The sequence below is a fragment of the Anser anser genome (genome assembly GCF_964211835.1).
Source record: "Anser anser genome assembly, chromosome: 1".
Classification (NCBI taxonomy): Eukaryota; Metazoa; Chordata; class Aves; order Anseriformes; family Anatidae; genus Anser; species Anser anser.
Genome location: NC_139720.1, coordinates 62,637,474 through 62,657,392, shown reverse-complemented (window position 1 = coordinate 62,657,392; position 19,919 = coordinate 62,637,474). Strand labels below are relative to the sequence as shown.

The 19,919-nt window shown below is 37.6% G+C and overlaps 1 protein-coding gene across 8 annotated transcripts in view; it reads left to right on the top strand.

Moving 5' to 3' along the window:
• Nucleotides 1–19,919, top strand: part of LOC310880045 (muscarinic acetylcholine receptor M2) — a 109,172-nt gene that overhangs the window by 84,869 nt on the left and 4,384 nt on the right. For 3 of the 8 annotated variants that reach the window (XM_083795287.1, XM_083795286.1, XM_083795289.1), the window contains 2 exons: nucleotides 13,051–13,121; nucleotides 15,393–16,828. In XM_083795287.1, coding sequence (XP_083651413.1) covers nucleotides 15,432–16,828 — 1,397 coding nt within the window. In that variant the 5' untranslated portion in view covers nucleotides 13,051–13,121; nucleotides 15,393–15,431. Of the gene's footprint in view, nucleotides 1–13,050; nucleotides 13,122–15,392; nucleotides 16,870–19,919 lie in introns of those variants that run through there. The other 5 variants (XM_083795291.1, XM_083795292.1, XM_083795288.1 and 2 more) reach the window with 3 other exon arrangements.

Sequence of the window (19,919 nt, the reverse complement as noted above, 5' to 3'; positions counted from 1 at the left end):
AAAAAAAAAAAGGCAGGGGTGACACAACACAATAGATATTTTTTCTCTTTTTTTTTCTCCAAACATTTCCTTTTAGATGTCCCTTTGAAGTCACAGTCTTACAGTGTGAGTAACTGAGAACAAGAAGCTGTGAAATGTGCCTTTGAGCCATACACTTCTAAAAGATTATCACAAGGAATATATGACTGGGGTACACTACATCTGCAAATCAGCGTGGTGTCACTGAGGCTTTGTTCAGTCTCAGACTCTTGGATCAGCTGAGAAACAAAAATTTCTGTAAAGGAAAATTAGGTAGATGTTCCTCTCATTCCTCTCATTCTGCTTCTACCTTCCCACCTGGTCGTACCACTGCTAATGAGCACAGCAGCTCTGTTGGTGTAATTTGCTTATGAGAAAAAAAATGAACATATATTACATACATTCTATATTTAATATAATTATTTACTATATATACATAAATTAGGTAAGGATACCAATTTATTTTCCCCTCAGCACTGTCATTTCTAATACAGAATATTGCCACTTCTCTGCTGTTCTATTATTATCCCTTCAATGTAACCTCACAATACACAATTCTTTATACTTACTAAATAGAATTTCTTCTCAGATGGATCTGATTCACTTCAGAGGCAAACACATGGTTTGACAGAGCACCTCAGTCTTGACTGACTACATGTGATGCTCCACTCACAGATATGCTGCATTTCTCATTCAAAACAATTTCCATTACTTCTCTTACATAACATATATTATATATAGGGTACAGTGCTCTAGTGTTAATTCTCATCAAACAGGGAGCAAAACTGACTCTCATGATTTTGGAACAGTCAGTCCTGAAGTGACAGTTTCTTGCAAAATTCAGAAAAAAAGCTGATCAAGGTTAGGATAGTTTCTATAAGCTGTATGGAAGAACTGCTTCTCAGCATCTCCCAATATTCATTTCAAGTAGGAGGACAGCACCATAGTGTGTCATCACAGCATCAATTCCTGCTAGACCCACTAGGAGGTTTCTGTAAGACTGCATGAGCCATTTTGCCTGTCTGCATTTGGAATTGTTCAGAGGAATGGGAGCTGGGCACTGCCAGCAAAAGGAAGAAGCTAAAGAAAGACGAGAAGATGAGGAAAACAATACAGTGTAACCTAAGAAAATTTGACAGCAGAGAGACTGATCTGAACAGCAGAAAAGTGAAGAATATGATGAGAAAAGTGAGAGAGGCTGAAGGGGAACCAAGTGCTGCACTAGGCTGAAAGGAAAAAAAAAAAAAAAAAAAAGGAAACAACAAGAAAAGAGTGATGTGTGTCTATCTCAGAACATAAGCTACAGTAAGATCTGAGGGAGAAGTGTTAATGTTAAGGAGAGGAGAGGAGATATGGGGGAAGCACTTAGTAATACAGCAAGCAGGGAAGGGTAGGGATGGAGACACAAAGACAACTCAAATCCCCAGGACATGACTCCATGGAAAGCTGCAGCTGTTCCATGGTGCTGAGCTGTGCCTCTGCCAACTCATTTGAGACAGCAGGGACTTGGTGTTCCGGACACCAGACTCCAGGGGTCCCAGGAGTTCAGTAATACATCCCCTTCACTGTTTACTTCATGTAATTTCTTTCCATTGTATGTTTGCACGACTTGTATTCACCAGGGATCATAGGCAAAAATACAGAAATCCTAAAAAAATGCGATTTGCAGTGGTTTCAGACCCTCTGAAACAAGCTTTACCTTGAGATAAATACCTGAATCCTGCTGGTGTTATCTGAATCTCGTACCTTTTGGAGGCAGACCCATCACGGAATTTTGTCAAGGGTCCTAGACCTAAAATCATGGCTTTTTTTGCAGAACTGAGCAACAAAAGAATGACAGGGAAAGAGGGAAGTAAGTTAATATCCACACCATAAATATCAGCATAGGAAACAGCAATAGAAATCTACAGAGTGAATCTCTATAGAAAAATTGAATATATTACTATTCCTAATTAGGGAATGAAAGGTAACTTTAAATAAATAATTTCAACCTCCTCCAAAGAAGTTATGGCGATCAAGTCTCAGTAAATGACAGCAGGATATAAGAAATGAAATGTTTGAATGACTTTTGGAGGTGAGATTTCAGATCCTCAAGTCACTCCATGCTTTGAGACTTTTGTTTAATAAGCAAGAAACATTAGGGACTGCTCATCGATGTCTCCATGGGCTGGCATGGAATAACACAGACAGCTACTTAAACTAAGCAGAAAACCTTTTTTTTTTTTTTCTTTTATTTGCATGAAACTTTCTTAATATTTTTGTTATTGTTTGAAATCACAGAACCATAGAATCATTAGGGTTGGAAAAGACCTCCAAGATCATTTGGTCCAACCATCCCCCTACCACCAATATCATGCACTAGACCATGTTCCTAAGCACCACGTCCAACCTTTCCTTGAACACCCCCAGGGACACCGACTCCACCACCTCCCTGGGCAATGCCCAGCTCCCCACAACTTACTTTCAGATAGTTGTAGAGAGCAATAAGGTCTCCCCTGAGCCTCCTCTTCTCCAGACTAAACAACCCCAGTTCTCTCAGCCGCTCCTCATAAGACGTGTGGAAATGTTCCACTACTTCAAAGAAGCAGTTCAAAACAAAATTAAAATTGGCCTGATCTAATAGAGAGAATTGAGGGTTTTTTATTTAGGAGGTTTAGATCATGTGTTTGTTTGGTTTCTTTTCTTTTCTGTGGAGAAAAGGAAGGTGAGGGGTTAGAATGGGCACTGGTGTTCAAAGAAACTTTTAGGAATATTCATTTTGTTGTTATTCACTTCAATTCTAACAGAAAAGATGAAAATTATTTCATTGAAAAATAAGAAGTGTCAGGAGAAGTGAAAACCGTATAAATTGCCATTACATCCAGAGATTGTAGAAATACATTCATATTTTTCAAAGAGCCCAGGTGAACACTCTTGCAGAACTCTTCATTTCTCTTGCAGTCACTCCTTCTTGCTTTCTCCTCATTCACTTCCTTTCTTCTTCATTCACAGCTCAGTCTGGTCATCAGCTCTTTTTTCTAAAATTTCTTTCTTGTTTTCATTCCATTTATTTTCTCTTCCTCCACACCTCCTGGTAGGTCTTTCTTTAAGCATGTGCTGGTGCCCATCAAATATAGTTGTGCTGCACGGAGATATGTTGCAATGCAGCAGTTTTTACTGAGCAATTCTTCTGCTGTTGCACGGCACAATTGGAAGGATTTAATCTCAGACATGACAACCCAGGAAATCAGCAGTTTGATGGAGGACATTGTTCCCTAAGAATACTACTAGATGGTACTCTTATCTAGAGAGTATTTCACTTCCAATAAGCTTGTTTTACCATCAAGTAATGATTTAAAGTTTTTTAAACTTTTTTAAAGTTTTCAAGAAAGATGGTATTAGATTGAATGAACTGGGCCATGTGGTGACATTGCAGAAGAGTAGTCTTTTCTTCCTCAGATAAGTTTGCTGTGGAAAGCTGCTCTTGGGTGAGGAAGCAGAGATGGCAAACATGCAGAAAATGAAAGGAATGAAAGGAGTGAGTAACCTACAGCACAATTATGGAATTTCAGGATATTAATAAAAACAGTTTGAGATCCTCAAAACCAGAAATGGGATAGCGACTGACTTCATACGTGTCAAGTAAATCTAGCAACAGTCTTAGTGAAGGTGACATAGTGTTTCTGCCATGAAAGTAAAATATGCCATATAGTAAAATATAACAACACTATCCCTGAATTTCAAAATCAAACAATTTGTCTCAGAAGTTTTTTGTATTGGTTTGGTTTGGTTTTTAACTCATGTTGGAATAAGAATGAGATGTGGAATGAACATAATTTACATTTATCACCATGACCCAGTAGCAGCTCTGTATCTCATTGTCTTCCTTTCTGAAGTGAGAAGAGCAATTTGCAAAATCCTCTGTGGAAAACCACTTTTTTTCTACATACCAGTTTCCAAGCAGCTCCTGTGACAGGGGCTGGGTTATAGGGTATCAGGCTTAGCAGTCATAGGCTACTGCTTTACATGATAGAGAGGCTGAAGCCATAGTACTCAGGGATTGTTCTCTGTGTAACCTTATCATGCCTCACAGTGCAGATCTGCAAATCTATTTACACAATAATTGCCTGCTTTTCTCTATACTGTGTTAGTTATTACCCCTCAGGCTTTGAATAGCTTTGGTTTCAATTAGTCACATTTAGCAATTTTGAAAACTTGCATTTCAAATGTTCCTGTTTTTTTAGTTTTTAATAGCATGCAAGAGGTCGAAGTTTGAAGTGATCAAGCTTTGTAATGTCTCTCTAAAAATCAAAATAAGTAGAGAGCTTGAGACTATTTGCTTATGCATTCCAGTCTTCCTGGCCCAGTGATGCTAAATATAATTTTAACAGAAGGTACATGGTCAGAGACAAGTCCCCCAGTTTCCTGTTATTAAGTTAACCTTGTTAAACATTACATTATTGTTTAACATAAGATAGGGGCTTCTCTTAATGTCATGGTGAATTATTAATAGGCAAAGCTAAGGTATTTTACCTCGTTAAGTGTAACTGCAGTGTGTTGAGACCAATATCTGGAGCCATGCATCAGAGCTAGAATTAGACACGGATTTCTTAAACCTGCAGTGGAGCAAAAATTCAATTAGTCTGAAACAAGTCGGAGTAATTAAAGTAGGTAGCAGTCATTTAGTGAAATGCAACACAGTCAGAGATTAGGGAGCTTATAGTAATGTAGTAACTGAACATAAAAACTATGGAAAAAAAAAAAAACTTCTAAATAAATATTGCCTCTCCTGGCAAAGAATATTTAATCTTTGGGGTTCTGTGTCCACAAAAGGGGAGATGATCATGCAGTCTCACTGTAACCATGCATAGCTGTGATCAGCTATGTTTATAATTAGCTATATCAAGCACTTCATCTGAGATTTTAAAACATTCTACGAGTGTTACCATATTTCCAGAAAGGAGAGGAACACAAACTTGTGTATCTATTGGATCTTATATCTCTTTCACAAAACAAAATAAAACAAAACAAAAAAAACCTTCTCAGAGTGTAGAATGGATGTGGAAATATGGATTCTGTTATGGGAATTTCGGTACCACTTTTCTTCTGGTAAGGCATAGAACTAATTATGTACTTTCACCATTTCACTACCATTACCTTAAATTGGTCTGCAGAAATACAGACATAAAAAAAAAAAAAAAAAAAAAAAAAAAAAAAGATTTAGTTGCCCTCTAAGAAACAAGTTTGAACTAGGATACAATACAATATATGCTTAAATTCTTGCAAAGATTTTGGGCCAAATCCTTTTATATCTGAGTCTCTGAGTCAGTTTTCTTCTCTATACTTCTAATCCATGTCTTAGGTAAGCTGTTAAGTAAGATGGAAGATGTGTAAAAATGCCCTAGATTAATGGACACAGAAATTGAAAGGATTGGATTTTAAAGCTCTTGAGCACTTCATATAAGAGTGACCATAATGGACGGATAAGAATTCTAAAAGGCATTTGCTGAGCAAAGATACTTCCAAAGAAGGTTTTGGGATCAGCTAGAGACATCTTGCAAGTGACTCTGCTAGATCATGTGAGTGAATAAGGAAATCACTGATAAAAGCAGTGTGCTAGCACCACTTCCAATCAAGGGAAAAGGAAAGATTTTATTAGTTTTTTTTAACTTCAGTAAGCGTCTCTTCGGGCTCACAATATATTAATATTCCTGACAGAGACACTGCTGAATGTTGCAAAATCTCTGACAAACAGTAAGAGTCTCCACTGTCCACTCCACTATTGAGACTCATAAAATAAGTTTATTCAGGGTCCCACAAGGACCTCCAAACCTTGGAGGGATTTGCAGAGATTCACTGAAATCACAGTCACAGTGTTTTTACTGGACACACTGGCAGGATGAGGCGTTTAATCAGCAGTTCTTTGAGAGACCCCATTTACTGTCTTATCATTCTTTACTATTATTTCATTATCAATATTTCTGCAGGCTTTGGCAGAAAAAAAAAAAACTCTTTCAAACTAGAAAAAAAAACCAAACACCCACAAACATAAAGAGTGTGTAACTTTTCTTTTCTCTTTTCTTTTCTTTTCTTTTCTTTTCTTTTTTCTTTTCTTTTCTTTTCTTTTTCTTTTCTTTTCTTTTCTTTTCTTTTCTTTCTTTTCTTTTCTTTTCTTTTCTTTTCTTTTTTTCTTTTCTTTTCTTTTTTCTCTTTCTCTTCTCTTCTCTTCTCTTTCTCTTCTCTTCTTTTCTTTTCTTTTCTTTTCTTTTCTTTTCTTTTCTTTTTCTTTTTCTTTTCTTTTCTTTTCTTTTCTTTTCTTTTCTTTTCTTTTCTTTCTTTCTCTTCTCTTCTCTTCTCTTCTCTTCTCTTCTCTTCTCTTCTCTTCTCTTCTCTTCTCTTCTCTTCTCTTCTCTTCTCTTCTCTTCTCTTCTCTTCTCTTTCTATATGTATACATTTTAAATAAGAGATGTATTTCTGTTATGCATTAGCTCCAGGTATTCGGAACAAAGTATGAGTTGGTTTCACTCAGGCTTCTGAACTCTCACCTCTTTCCCTAGCTTTGCTGCTTCTCACGCAGAGACTTTGAGTAGCTCTCATAAGGTTTTTCTATTTAATAGTACAGGCATGATAGCTGATATGAGGATAATGAAGCGTTGTGCCTCCAGTTCACACTGGGCTGCAGAGGGAAACCTTACCTGTAATGGCTCTGTTCCTTCAGAGAATATATTCTGGAATCTAATGATCTCCAATTTAATCTTAACAGAAAACAACTCTTTTACTGAGGGAACCTTTCCTGGGACTGTGAATATTTATAATTTTAGTCTGAATTCTGGTATGGATATTTTAACAAAGTGCTTGAAGAAGATAGTAGTAGTCAGATAAAACTTTTCTTGTTTGGGTTGACTGGTGTAAGGAACTTCAGTCAAATTCCAACAACAGTGGTACAGTGCAGGGAGGGAAAGGGAAATAACTTACTGAAATCTGTTGTTTTAATCTCCTTTTTCTATATAACCCCTGCAAGTGGAAATCAGTGGAAATCAGCATAGGTCCACTCATGAAATATGTGTGACATAAGCTAGTCCCCCCCCCCCCCCTTTTTTTTTTTTTTTTGCCTTTTGATGATACCAGTAATTCTTCTGGCCTCTTTATAGCCTACTATGCAGTTGAATCATGCTCAAAGTGACGACTAAATAAAACTGGTTATAGTGCATAAGTGCAGGCCTGAGCATGTGTGTCTGTGCAGTGGATACCACAGTCTAATTATACCTCAGTAGTCAGCCTGTTTGCTACTAACAATAAATCAAACTCTAATGGTTTCCCAATTTTATCAAATTATATCTCTGATCCTTGTTTATAATAAAATGTATATTGCAATAGAATGTAAATTGAGATAAAATGTGGGTCTTCTCCACCTGGGGTACTTCAGTTGCATCTCAATTTTCAGCACATACTGAGGCCACACTACTGATGGAAATGACTGCTTTGTGTGGTAGCTGCCTTTGTGTGCCTCTAGGTGGAGATCCTATCCATTTAACTCAGCCCTCTGGAGAGAACAGTGGGATGCTTCAAAAGGGGTATGGTTCTCTTCACTCACTAGATAGCAAATTTAGGCAGTTGCTTTGAAAAAAACTTGTTTAAGTTACAAATTAAATGAGAAAAAGAAATAAAAAATAAAAAATAAATTTAAAAAGTAACTTTTTTTCTTTTTTTATGACAGTTGTCAGATACTTGTTAGTATCTAACTTTTTTTTTTTTTTTTTATGAACCATCCATGCCAGGTATTTGTTTCATTGTCTGTGTGTAGTGCATATTCTAGTCTATGTTATTCACATTTTGAGCTAGACCCTGCAGCACGTGATGAACACAAATATGCAGAACCTAGGAGAATGGGAGAGGAGGAGCTCACTATCATGAGATGCCAATTATCAGCACAGCTATTGCACAGTTTCCACTGTGGGAGTTGGCTGATATGACATCTGATACATCGATGTATTTCTTAGCTTTAGGCTTTTTGTTGTGTTTCAATTTTTACTTCCTTACTCAGTGATTAGAGATGAGTGGTTACATCTTAGTACAAGGACACTGCAGGGGGCAGTCTTGCTGAATGCTCTTATGTTGGGGATGAAGAAGTCAGGACTTTCAGATGCTTTATTCATGTTATACCACTTCTCAAATGATGGATAACATTTTCTGAGATCTATACAATTCACATTTTCAGCTTTGCACTGCCTACATATAAATGTATGTTAAAGAGCTGTAGCTCTCTGCAGCTGCAGATACACTTTGAACACTGTCTTTAACTAGAGAACCCCAGTTCCCTAGTTAATTGGCAATGTTCACTGGGGGTGTGGACTAGGCTATGCATGGATATCGTACAGAGAGGGCTTAAAAGTAACTTTTAGTCATGGATCATTGTTACACAACTACATCTCTTCTTTTTGCACAGCCCAGCATTATGGGTTGTGAGATTCCTACAGGCCCTGTCCCATCCTCAGTTGACATGATATCTGGCAGTTTACTAGGGGCTTTTTCCTGCCTAACCAACCCCCTAAAGGAGTTCTGAAAATAATGTTAATAATGCTCCCAATAAATTTTCCCATTCCTTCTCTTCATCTCTTTTTTTATTCCTTACTTCACTTTGGACATGTACCTCGGAGAAGAAGTGACACCCATTTGGAAGGCACTGAGGTGTCAGCCTCATGTTCCAGGATACAGTACTTTCAACTGCTGTAAACATCAGGTGAAATGCCACAGAAACCAGACAGTGTTGAGGACCTGAGGATAACAGCAGTAACCTCTTCCTTTCCCCTTAATAACAGATTCATATTGTCTTTCTTACTCCAAAGACTTAGTGCTCTGATTTCTGTGTTATAAATTTCTATTGATCTCAACAACTAGATTTCCAGCCCCCCACACCCCAGCTTGCTTGGGAAAAAAAAAAAAAATCCTTTTTAGTTTTCTAAAGCTAAAGGGATCTGAACTATTTACTTGCCTGAAATGTAGCAAGTACTCAGTCTTTTCAACTGCCTTTCTGCAAATTCCCTCCAGTGTGTAAATACCTTTTCCAGGTTGAGGTGCAGAATATTGAAGGTGATACTCAGAGGGAATGAACTATTGTATTCTGTACCTCTTACTATATGGGCAACCATATCACATGTGTGTACTTTGGTACGATTCCACAGGAGCACAGAGAAAAGCCTTGCCATATCTTTGCCACGAGGCTTGGCTGTTTGTACACTTTGGGACCAAGGGTTATTTATATAAAATCCTAGCAAGAAGAAGGTGACACATGAGTGACGGCATTTCTTCTAGTCATAGAATCATAGAATATCCCAAGTTGGAAGGGACCCACAAGGACCATTGAGTCCAGCTCCTGCCTCTACTCAGAAACACCCCAAAATCAGACCAAGTGTCTGAGAGTGTTCTCCAAACACTTCTGGAACTCTGGCAGGCCCAGTGCAATGGCTACTGCCCTGGGAAACCTGTTCCAGTCAGTGCCGAATTACCCTCTCAGTGAAGAACCTTTTGCTAACAGCCAGCCTGAACCTCCCTTGTCACAGCTCTATGTCATTAGTCCAGGAAGTAAAAATCCCTTTTTGTGAATCAGAAACTGTTAGATAAAAACATGACTATGAAGTTTATTTTTCAGGTTTGCACAGTGCATTAAGTTGCAGGATTTAAGTTGGAGTAATGTCAGCTGCCCAAAGACAGAACACAAATACTCTCGATTATCCAGGCCCTGAAAAATAAAGCCATACCTACAGCCAAAACTATACTTACAGAAAGATAACAGAGTAATTGTCCTAGTACCAGTGGGTGACTATCAACGCAATAGTAATAGTAACAACAGCACCAATTTGGTTGAAATACACAATTATCCAGACCTTTGAGGAAAAACTGCTTCTTTTTGGTTGTTTCCTGAAACTAGAGAGATTGTATTTTTGTGTATGCTACCTATACTTTCCATTGTGTGATTTTGAATACAAACCAGTTGGGCCTATGACACTATATTCACCAGTTTTAGACTCTTGGAACAGCAGTGAGCAAGATGTGTTTAAGTGCTGTACAAATCTTCAGGCCCTGACAACAGCACTGAGGCAGCAGTGTTGATGCCAACACTGCCACCTACTCAAGCAAAATTCCCTGCTGCTTTTGGGGGAGTATTTTTATCTTTGCTTTATGCTATTTCTTGTTACTGGCACAGTGTTAGTTTGCTTTTGCTAATGCTCCATGACTCTGATTTACTTATTGTTTAAAGATATGCACAGAAACTGTTTATTTTGCCCTTAGGTACTCTTTAGGATGAGATGGGGAAAAGTAGATCCAGGCAGTCCCACAAAATATCTTTTTTTTTTTTTCTTTTTTGCTAGGATGTGTTGATTGAGGGGGAAAAAAAGTGTATGAAAATAAGAAGAATGGACCACACAGAGGCAGTAGTATTTTGCAAAGCTCTTTCTAGTTTTAGATGGATTGCAGAAGGTAACCCATGCAGTGAAGATATTAGTCTTCTGATATTTGGGGATTTTCTGAAATATATTTTTTACCAATAATCCAGACAAGGTCTATCATTTCTCTTGAAGTCTGTAATAAATTCTGACAAACGTGCATAGTATATTTGTCACGGGCTTTGGGTTTTTGTTTCTCTCTTTTTTCACACTGTGGCTTTAAATGGTGCCAAGAATGAATTTAGAATCAAAACCAGTGCAATTCAAAATCAAAATCAATTCAGGGAAATATACAAAACTTTCTTCTTACTACAGTAAAAATCAAATCCATTTTGCATACATTTGGATTGGAGACAAACTGGATCAAAGGGGAATAACAGTTAGAAAATGTTTTATTTTTGTTTGAGAGTTGAATGCTGAAAAATGCTTAAAGTAACAATGCACATAGGTTGCTGGGTAATCCCATTTAAATCTTCAATATAATTTCCAGGTATAGATTATTTGCTTCCTCTTTCATGTCTTGACTTTTTTACACTTTCAGAGGATTGAAAGAAGCTATTAAATCCTTATGATATTTAACTTGGCAATATACATAACATAAAAGAAGGATTTATCTAACAAACTTTGACAGGCATAGCATATCAGTCATTTTTTTTCAGCGTAAACAATTCCATAGTCTGTTTTGTGACAGATGTTGATGATTTGTTCTCAACAAAAAATTATAATGATTACATCAAGATACATCTGCACTAAAGGGAATGGATCCTGTCAGGGCAAGTGGAAAACAGTCGAGTCAGCAGGATGTAATTGATAAGTACCTTCTGTCTGAAGTTCATGATCTGAGGAGTGATATCTAGACCTTACCACTCCCCCTTGCCCTCCCATTTTTGGGATGAATACCCCCAATGGCATCATTTTGGTTCCTCACCCTCACCACAGTTCCTATTTCCAATGAAATGGTTTGCAGAAACAAATTTATGCACCAGACCTTTGTTTTGCTGTTCCCAGTGACTGCTAGGGAGATAAATGGAGGACTGAGAAGCAGACCATGGCTGCCAGCATGCTCTGTGAAAGTATACTCCAGCCTGTGCCAGCCTAGGCTGTGTTTTGAGTGAGGATGGGGATCCAGCTCAAACCACCTGTGCCCTGCTTCTGCCTGTCCTGGCAGGCACTCACAGTAAAAAAGACCTGGCATCACACCACACTAAAAGTGTACACTCTGTGAAACCCACCAAATCCCCCCCATTCTGTCCCCAGCCCCAACCACAGAAAGGAAAGGAATGATTTTCAGCAGTGTGAAAAAGCTCTTTAGAGAAGAGAAACTACTGTACTGAAAATGTTTCCCAACCACTTATCAAATATCAAACAATTAATTTTTTTATATGTGGATTTCTCTGCCTTGGATATTTTCCATGCAATTATTATGGTGTTTACATTCCACAAAGTCATATATTATAATATATATTTCAGAAAATGAACTTGGTTGTTTTTCAGGTCACAAGAGAAGCTTCTTGCCTTTTCTGGCTATTCTCTGTTTAGCAAGAATGCACTTAGTATACAAGAATAAATTATGGTAGCCCACGGGAGTCAGTGCCATATTGTGCAACTCATACAAATACCCATGGGCTTGCAGAAGAGAGCTCTGTTTGTTCAAGAACAAGATCTGGTACTTCTCATAATGGGAGGTCATATTACCTTAAAATGCCTCTGCCTGTAGGTCTGCCTGATGAGTAACATCTGTTCCCATAACAACTGCCTCTCCAGCAGGAGAGACGTACTTCGTGGCATGACAAAAATAAAAATAGTCCACAGTCCTGTTCTGAGGGAGCAAGCAGCCCAGCCCCAGTAAGGAAGAGAAACCTCCTTACGGGTGTGATTCAGACCCTACTAGGGCCAGCAGAAAACAGTCTAGCAGATTCAGGGCATCTTGCATTAGGAGGTAAGAATATTCCTGTCTCTGCTCATATCTGTAGAATGGAAGTTCTATACAGAGTGATGAGAGATGTCAGTTGAAATCAAATGTTCTGTACGTTCTCATCAGCACACACAGGAAAATGTGGTTCATTTTACAATCATATTGATATAAGAAAAGAAATATTTTACTGTGGTATGTGATGGCAGAATTTGCCTCTGTGTTTTTCCATACCTAGGAAAGCCATGGCAGTCAATTTAATCTGCAGTGCAGGACTATCAGTCTTCCTATGACAGCTTCATGCAAAAGGAAATAATTGGGAAAGGGATTCCTCTGTTTTACTTCCATCCAGAAGAATACAGTGAAATCCTATTCTTGACAAGTAAAACTATGTTTTAGCTTTCATTCAGCTCCTTGCACCCCAGATAATAAAATCAGGGGAATTACCAATATTTCCATTGAAACTGGGTAAAAAATTCAGCTGAGAAGATTTAGGAATAAAGTTAGCTGGGAGGTAGTAATTTGATTTCACAAGTTTCAAGGTTTTAAAATGAATTTTAGTTCTCCAGTGGAATAAAAACAAAATTCTTAACATTTTGTCACAATGAGATTGTACAGAAACATCTGTCTTCTTATCATAAAGCATTTTTTTTTTCTACTCAGATTCTCTCTCACCCTCTTCCCTTCTTTTTCCAGCTTCTCTTGCTCTCTCTCTCACTCTGTCACCAGAGGTAGCTGCAGAACCCTGGATCACAAACTCTTTTCAGGTGAAATATTTTTGAAATCAATACATCTTTGTGGGTTATTTCATCTTTTCATCAAAAATGCATCCGGTCAAGAATGTTCATAAACAACCCTGCTTGGAAGAAGTCCCCAAAAATTGATAGCTTACACACCTGGCTGGATAGCCAGCTGCTCAACTGTGAGTCTCGGGCTGAAAAGGTGAATTGCTGAAATGACAGTCCTATAGATTAAAGATGTCTGGGCTATTCTCATGTCTATTTTTTGCACCAAGTATAAATTCTGCTACATTCTCCTTGGCATATTCTTACCATACAAAACACATATTTAAATAAGCATTTCTCCTCACAGCTTTTTGTTTTCTTGAAACTCATCCCAAGGATTTTAGGGATGTATCTGTGATTAGCTAGTAGGAAAAAATGTCTGTCTAGCCTTATGTTCCTCTATTTATCATATGCCCACCTCACCATGGAACTGGCAAACAAATCTCATCTGTTTTAAAAGCAAAAACAAATGCATAAGCCTTATCTTCTGCCAGTCATATCTCTTTAAGTAAAAATTGTGAGATTATGAAGTCCCCTCAACCAGAGAGCCTTCACCCTGGTATAGCATCTTGACTTTTCCACAGAAACAGACTTGCTTATTTTTCTTAGAGTTCACAAGGGTTTTTGCTGTTGTGCTGACATTTCACATCATCTTTTTCCTTTTGCATCTGAAAGAAAGTATGCAGTTCTAAAATGACAATGAAAATGCCTTGCTCCAAGTGACATGGATTATATATTTCTGTGCATCAACAGGCTTGTCACAGAGAACAGAGAAGTATTTCCCTGAAGTATAAAGGAGCCAAACATAATATAACAATTTTTTTTTTAGTCTTCATTAGATTGTACCCCCACTTCTAAAAGCTCAGTCTTAAAGAAGTGATGACTTCTGGGTGGGGAAAAAAAAAAAAAAAAGGAAATATACTCCAATTAGAAACAATCTAACTTCTCTGTCACATCTGGCCTTCATGCCTCAATAATCCCTTAAGCAGAAGTCATAAATAATGAGAGCTAAGAGACTGGCTGTACAATTCCAGTGCATTCTATTGATTTCCAAGGGATGCACAAAAGGATAGTACATATCCTTAAGGCAAAATCATGTGCTGTTTTGTTGGTCTTCTATCAAATATATATTGCTAGTATTTTAATTAATGTTTATTGAGTACTGCCGATAGGTATACAGGGCACAAAAAGAGTTGCTGTGTATGAACAGAACTGATTTTATCTGTTTCTTTCTTTACACTTTCCTTGCTATCCATTTCATGCCTTTTGTCATAGCTTTGTGTGATGTAAATTATAAATATTTTGATTTGAAAAATAAATAAATAAATAAATGAGGCAAGTACAATTGAGCAAGCGTCAAGAATTTTATCATGTTTAAAAAAAAATAAAAATTTTGCTAGGCACAAATGTCAAGAGGATGTACAAAACCACTTTGATTTCACTGAAAAGAAAAAAAAAAAGAGAGAGATAAAGAGAAAAAATAATTTGTAAACATCTAGCTAGACAGCCAGATTCACAGCTGAGGTGAGTCTACCAATTCTGTCGACTTTAATAGATCTGCCCCTTTTTTGTTTATCAGAAGACTAATAACTTCAGTTTGGCATAATGGTAAAATCTTTGCAAATGATGGAAAAAAAAAAAAAAAAGAGGTAACAGCAGTGCAAGAAAGTTAAGAGGGAGAGATTACACAAACTTGCTCCATGAACCTTAAAAAAGCATACCCAGCAGGAACATGAAGGAAAGATGGAACCATAAGTCATTTTCTCATGATTCAACTCATGGTAAATCACACTTTCACCTTGGGTTATAAGAATGACATACTCCCAGAACTTCAGGACTTTATTTTATTTATTTATTTATTTATTTTTACTTGGAGGTGGCTTGAAATGAGCAAACTGAATTTTTATATTTGTAGGGAAGGAATCAATAAGCAGATCTTGTTACAAAATTTTCAAGTCATTCCTAGTTTTATAACTGGACAAAGAGAAAAATAGATGGGACAACTTAAAAATCTAGATATGGATTCAAATATAGTGTTTTTGTCACACAGCTACAGAAATCCTTTTTTCTATGTTATTCGAAAGGGTATATTATATGTTGCAATGTGTTTTCATTAGCATGAGAAGAATGATTCTTCTGCACTCAATCTTCTACCTTTAAATTCTTTCCAAGTAGTTTTTTCTGGAATCCATTTCCTAAAGGTAAAGGGACTGATTTCATAATGGTATATGTTTTCTTTTCTTTCCTCTGCAGGCTTAAGTGATAATTGAGTATCTTGTTAGCAGCACAGAAATGAATAACTCAACGTACATAAACTCTTCCACTGAAAATGTGATGGCTCTGGAGAGCCCCTATAAAACTGTTGAGGTGGTCTTCATTGTCCTGGTAGCAGGGTCTCTCAGTTTAGTCACCATAATTGGGAACATCCTGGTCATGGTGTCAATCAAAGTCAACAGGCACCTGCAGACTGTCAACAACTATTTCCTGTTCAGCTTGGCCTGCGCAGACTTGATCATTGGCATCTTTTCCATGAACCTGTATACACTCTACACTGTGATAGGCTACTGGCCCTTAGGGCCTGTGGTGTGTGACCTCTGGCTGGCTCTTGACTATGTGGTCAGCAATGCCTCTGTAATGAACCTCCTTATTATCAGTTTTGACAGATACTTTTGTGTCACCAAGCCTCTGACATATCCTGTAAAGCGGACCACTAAGATGGCAGGCATGATGATTGCAGCTGCATGGGTGCTGTCCTTCATCCTGTGGGCCCCTGCGATTCTCTTCTGGCAGTTCATAGTAGGAGGAAGGACTGTCCCTGACAAGGAGTGCTACATCCAGTTTTTTTCCAACCCTGCTGTCACTTTTGGCACTGCCATTGCAGCTTTCTATTTACCTGTTATCATCATGACTGTTCTTTATTGGCAAATATCTCGAGCCAGCAAGAGTCGGATAAAGAAAGGGAAAAAAGAAGCTGCCCAAAACCAGGATCCAGTTTCCCCCAGCCTTGTTCAAGGTAAAATAGTGAAACCAAACAATAATAACATCCCAACCAGTGGGGATGGATTGGAACACAACAAAATTCAGAATGGAAAAACCACTGGAGAAACTGCGATGGAGAACTGTGTTCAAGGGGAGGAGAAAGACAGCTCCAATGACTCCACCTCAGTCAGTGTGGTTGCTTCCAACATGAAAGAGGATGAATCTGCCAAAGATGCCAGCCAGAATTCTGCCTCCCAAGACCATCTCAAAGTGGAGAACTCCAAGATGACATGCATCAGGATAGTCACGAAGTCTCAAAAGGGTGACAGTTGTGCTCCCACAAACACCACCGTGGAGATAGTAGGCACCAATGGAGAGGAAAAACAGAATAGTGTAGCCCGGAAAATCGTCAAGATGACAAAGCAGCCTGCCAAAAAGAAACCACCTCCTTCTAGAGAGAAAAAAGTAACAAGGACCATTCTGGCCATCCTGCTGGCCTTCATCATCACCTGGACCCCATACAACGTGATGGTGCTCATCCACAGTTTCTGCACATCCTGCATCCCTGGTACTGTATGGACCATAGGTTACTGGCTCTGTTATATCAACAGCACCATCAACCCTGCTTGTTATGCGCTCTGCAATGCTACTTTCAAGAAGACGTTTAAGCACCTTCTTATGTGCCATTACAAGAATATAGGAGCTACAAGGTAAAAATAATAATACAAATAATAAAAATAGTAACAGAAAAGGTGAAGAATTTCTAAATTAAATAATAAAGCAAACAAATAAACAACAATGCCGTAGCACTTTATGCTCTACTATGGAATGTGCAATCCGGGATGTTAGTGGAAATATTGAGATGGGGCATCTGCTCCACTCCTGAGAACTACACTTAAAACTTTTTTTTCTTTTTATTAATTGCTGACAATAAATCTTGAGGACATGAGGATGTTTTGAGGAGTTATTCAAGTATATGATCTGGAGACAGTTACTTTCTGAGAGTATTTTGCAGAAGGGCTTTAGAATCTATGTGGTTTTTTGTTTTGTTTTGTTTTTTTGTCATTGTGTGTAAAATACTCTTTTCTGTGTGTTTAAGAGGTCTTCATATAAGGAAAAGAAATGAGGCAACTTTTAAAATAACTATGTGGAAGAAGCATATAGGCTTGGAAGGACTTTACATAATCCAAATCATAACAAAAAGTTTCCAAAGCTCAAGGTTGTCTAAAGTTTTTGTCTATGTTATCTGAGAACCTTAATGTTCTGTAAATCATGCTGAAAGATATTTTATGTTGTTTATGATGCTCCCATTTCCAAAACTGCATCATTTCTGAACGCATAATTCTGCTCAACATGTAACCATTGCCTAACATCTGTATCAAAGTCTGCTACTTGCCCCCTTCTAGGGGATTTTGTCCCATGATCTCTCCACCAAGTAAAAATAAAAGTGAAAAAAGACATCCTTTCCAGATTGCTAAATACCAGAATTGTTTCAGCACCCATGTAAACCAAAGCTTCTGAGACTATTTTGTTCAGTTTGTTTGTCATATGAAATCTACCCATGGATTTGTCTTTCACTTCCATTAACCTTCCCCTCCCTTTTGTACTTTCTTTAAGATGCAAAGACTGAATATCAAAAGAAGTTGTAAATTCAAAGGTCTCATCAAGTCAGCCATGATGGTGGCCAAATGAAGGGCCTCAGCTGAAGCATAGAAACAAGCTTATTACTAGGAAAATAGAGATTACATCCTTTAAAGTTGGATGTACAGATGAAGATGTATGTTTAGGTGCTACAGAATGAATAGTCAATATTAGATGACTATGCTCTTGACCAGCCAAAAGGTGATTCTCATTCACTTACTGATGAAAAAATGAGATTAACTGATGTGCCCACTTAGATCATGCTCTGCCTAAGACCTTAGTGTGAAACCAGGGTCCTATCTAGATGTATCCTGGACAAGATGTTTACTTTGTGGAAAAGATATTAGCTACTTTGCCTTTTGTACCAGCTAGGAGCAATATTTTCACCGTATGCCAAGGGATAATACTAATAAAAAGACAGAGAATAAAACAGAAATTACTAAAAAACAGGTACTGAAATAGTCTGGAAGAGAAGCTGGTAAGGGCCATGTTCAAATATTATCTGATACTCTGTACCTGCTCAAATCCAGATTCTTTCTGCCTGGCAAAGAATTTTTTATTTCAATATTTGACATTTATTGTAGCACAACTGAGCACTGTGTAGATAGGTCAAAGTATATCAGATTACTGAAAACAGATATTGTCTGTGAGTGTTGCATATTCCAGTTACCTCCTTCTTTGTAACTTTCACTTCCAGGCACTAGTGAAGTTACACCTACACGTTCTGTTATCCAAAAAGTAGCTTGCTGCATAGACAGTCTTCTGAGAGACTGTATTCTGGAGTGAAAGCCACCAACCGAGACACTAAAGCATTTTATTATTTCATGTTAACACATAAGAGTCTTCCAAAATAAACTTTAGAATAGAAGCATTCAAGATTGTGGGAAAATTAATCTTGCAGGCTGAAGTTTTACATTTGACAAGCTTATTGGAAGAGAGTGTTGAAGCACTTTGGCAATCTGACAATTTTCATGTTTCAAAGTACAAGTTCCTGGCAGAAAGGGAAAATGAAGAAGATTAAACTGCAGTAAATTAAGGCCACATTAAATTTAGGATTAATACATCTTACTATGCATTCATTGATTTTATACATCTAGTGACTTCATCCTAATGCATCTAAGTGTCTCCATGCAGCCAAGGATCTAAATTTGCAACCCTCACCCACATTGAGCCACATTTGCTATCATAAACTTCATCTTACTGCTTCTAAGGAAAAATTACTCAGTGGTAAGGTTTGCAAAATTGAGTGCAACTTGTCTTTCAAAACTACATCCACTAGGCTTACCTTGACAGGTCAAGAGAAGGAGTTACATGATCATTTCTACATCATTCATTCTCTTAGAGAGTTAAAAATCCAGGTTAAGGGGGAAAAAATATCAAAAAAAAGATCTGTTCATTTTCTAAATCTTATTTCTTTAGAAATTTTCATAAAAGAAACTCACCTGTTCCTTTCAGAATGTAATGAAAATATTAATAGCACAGACACACAAAATGGGAAAAAATGTTTTGATTATTATTTCACCTTTTAGCTTCCATTTTCCAGCAGGTGTGCAAATGCTTTATTCTCTCCATTGAAGTTTTCACTTTTTTATAAATGATGAATTTTTCCAACAGCTGAGGACTCTTCTACAGATTAAGTGTAAACTAAATGTGATGTGATGACACTCAACACACCATGCAGAGAAAGATTTATTTTGGGGCCAGCATTCATGAAACAAAGAGTGACAGACCAGTGTGAAGTTTTCTGGAACTTTTCCTTAGAATCACCCCCACTTTTGATACTTTTGATCCTTTTGAAAAGGCAAAATTCTTTTTTGCGTGTGTTATTGCATATTTAAATGTTTGCAAGAGACATAATCCTGTGTGTTTCCACCTTGTTCTATGGTACATCAACATTTGCAGCTGATTAAAATTGTAAAAATACATGAAATAATGTACCTACACATGTACAGACAGGCATGCAAAGACACACCAACATGTTTTATATACGTGGAAAATAATCATCTAACATTCAAGATGTTGCATGCAATTATTGTGTCTACGTTATGCTTGATGGCAGCAGGTGGGATTTGCAGAGCCAGCTCTTACTAATGACACTCTGTGTCCTGTCCTGAAGGTAGAGAGGATAGCAGAGCCTGCCCTGAGACACTGGGAACTTCT